The 1111-nt window shown below is 49.6% G+C and overlaps 1 protein-coding gene across 1 annotated transcript; it reads left to right on the top strand.

The window, feature by feature from the left end:
* Window positions 1-168: 168 nt before the first annotated feature.
* Window positions 169-1032, top strand: Pmar_PMAR013307 (mRNA capping enzyme, putative; the record flags this gene model as incomplete). Its single annotated transcript, XM_002786848.1, has 5 exons — window positions 169-196; window positions 504-624; window positions 667-765; window positions 808-883; window positions 928-1032. The coding sequence occupies exons 2-5, from the start codon at window positions 551-553 to the stop codon at window positions 1030-1032; spliced, it is 354 nt and encodes a 117-aa protein (XP_002786894.1). The 5' UTR covers window positions 169-196; window positions 504-550.
* Between the last annotated feature and the right edge of the window lie 79 nt (window positions 1033-1111).

Genomic DNA, 1111 nt, shown 5'->3' with positions numbered 1-1111 from the left:
ATCCTCCATCTTTGTAAAGCCGTGGGGTGTAGGGTACTCGGCAGGCTTCATTTCATAGGCCTGCTCTACAAGTCTATCGTCCATGCTTAGGTTGAGCGACTGAAGCATAGCATGTGGGATCTGTGCAAGTGGGGGAGGGAGACCTTCCCGGGCTCTCAGCCAATCAGTTTCGGCCGTCGGAATCTGCGAGATGTTAGTACGTAATAGGGCTCCTCGCAATGCATATCATCAGGATACTTGGTGGCTGTCCATCTGCTGTTCCCACTGAAAAAAGCGTTAAAATTGATTTCTCGGCGAGTTCGGGTAGTATGAGTCTTAAAAATAGCGAAAATCGGTCGTAGAGTAGAATTATTCATGACCCCGAACTCAGCGACCAAACATACAAACATGTGTGTTGTCATGGGGGCAGGGCAACGCACGGCTCCGTGTGGAAGGCAATCATGGACCCACCTGCCTTGGTCCCGGAATTTCATTCTTACTAACTGGTGATCATGTGCCCTCAGCACAACGGCCGTATGCGATTGGTGAGAAGTCTGACGGTGAGCGTCATATGTTAATAACCGACAACCAGTCCCAAGGGGTGTATTTGGTCGATCGGCGCTTCAACTTCTACCGAATCCAACTGTAATGTGCAAACCACGTCTAGAGAGGAGTCTTCCTATGCAGGCACTTGCCTAATAAGGACCACACTGGCATGATCAACACGACCCTTCTCGATGGTGAAGTAGTTGAGGATGGTCACGATACCGAGGAGAAGACCGTGAGGTGAGTGGCGCCATTCTTTTGCCATGTAGACTCCTAAAGTAGGTTTTTAGTCTACGATGCTGTAGCCGTCGATGGGCAATGCGTTCGGGACTTCAATTTAATGCGCCGACTACAAGCAGTAGGAAAGCAACACTCACGAACTGCTGGTCTAACTGCATTCAGTTCCTAGAAGGAGTCCTCATGCCTAGACGACAGCTCCCACCGGAGAAGAGAGCCAATGATGCATTCCAAGTGTACTTGAAAGATTTCTTCGAGGTCCGAGAATAGCTTCCATCGGTTAGTTGCTCGTATCCTACACATGAACAGGTAACCGACTGCGATACTGTGATGAACTTCGGCAAGCGAT

The sequence above is a fragment of the Perkinsus marinus genome, assembly GCF_000006405.1.
Source record: "Perkinsus marinus ATCC 50983 genomic scaffold scf_1104296930596, whole genome shotgun sequence".
NCBI classification, from domain to species: domain Eukaryota; phylum Perkinsozoa; order Perkinsida; family Perkinsidae; genus Perkinsus; species Perkinsus marinus.
Note: the sequence above shows the minus strand (reverse complement) of the source record. Positions and strands in the feature narration are given on the sequence as shown.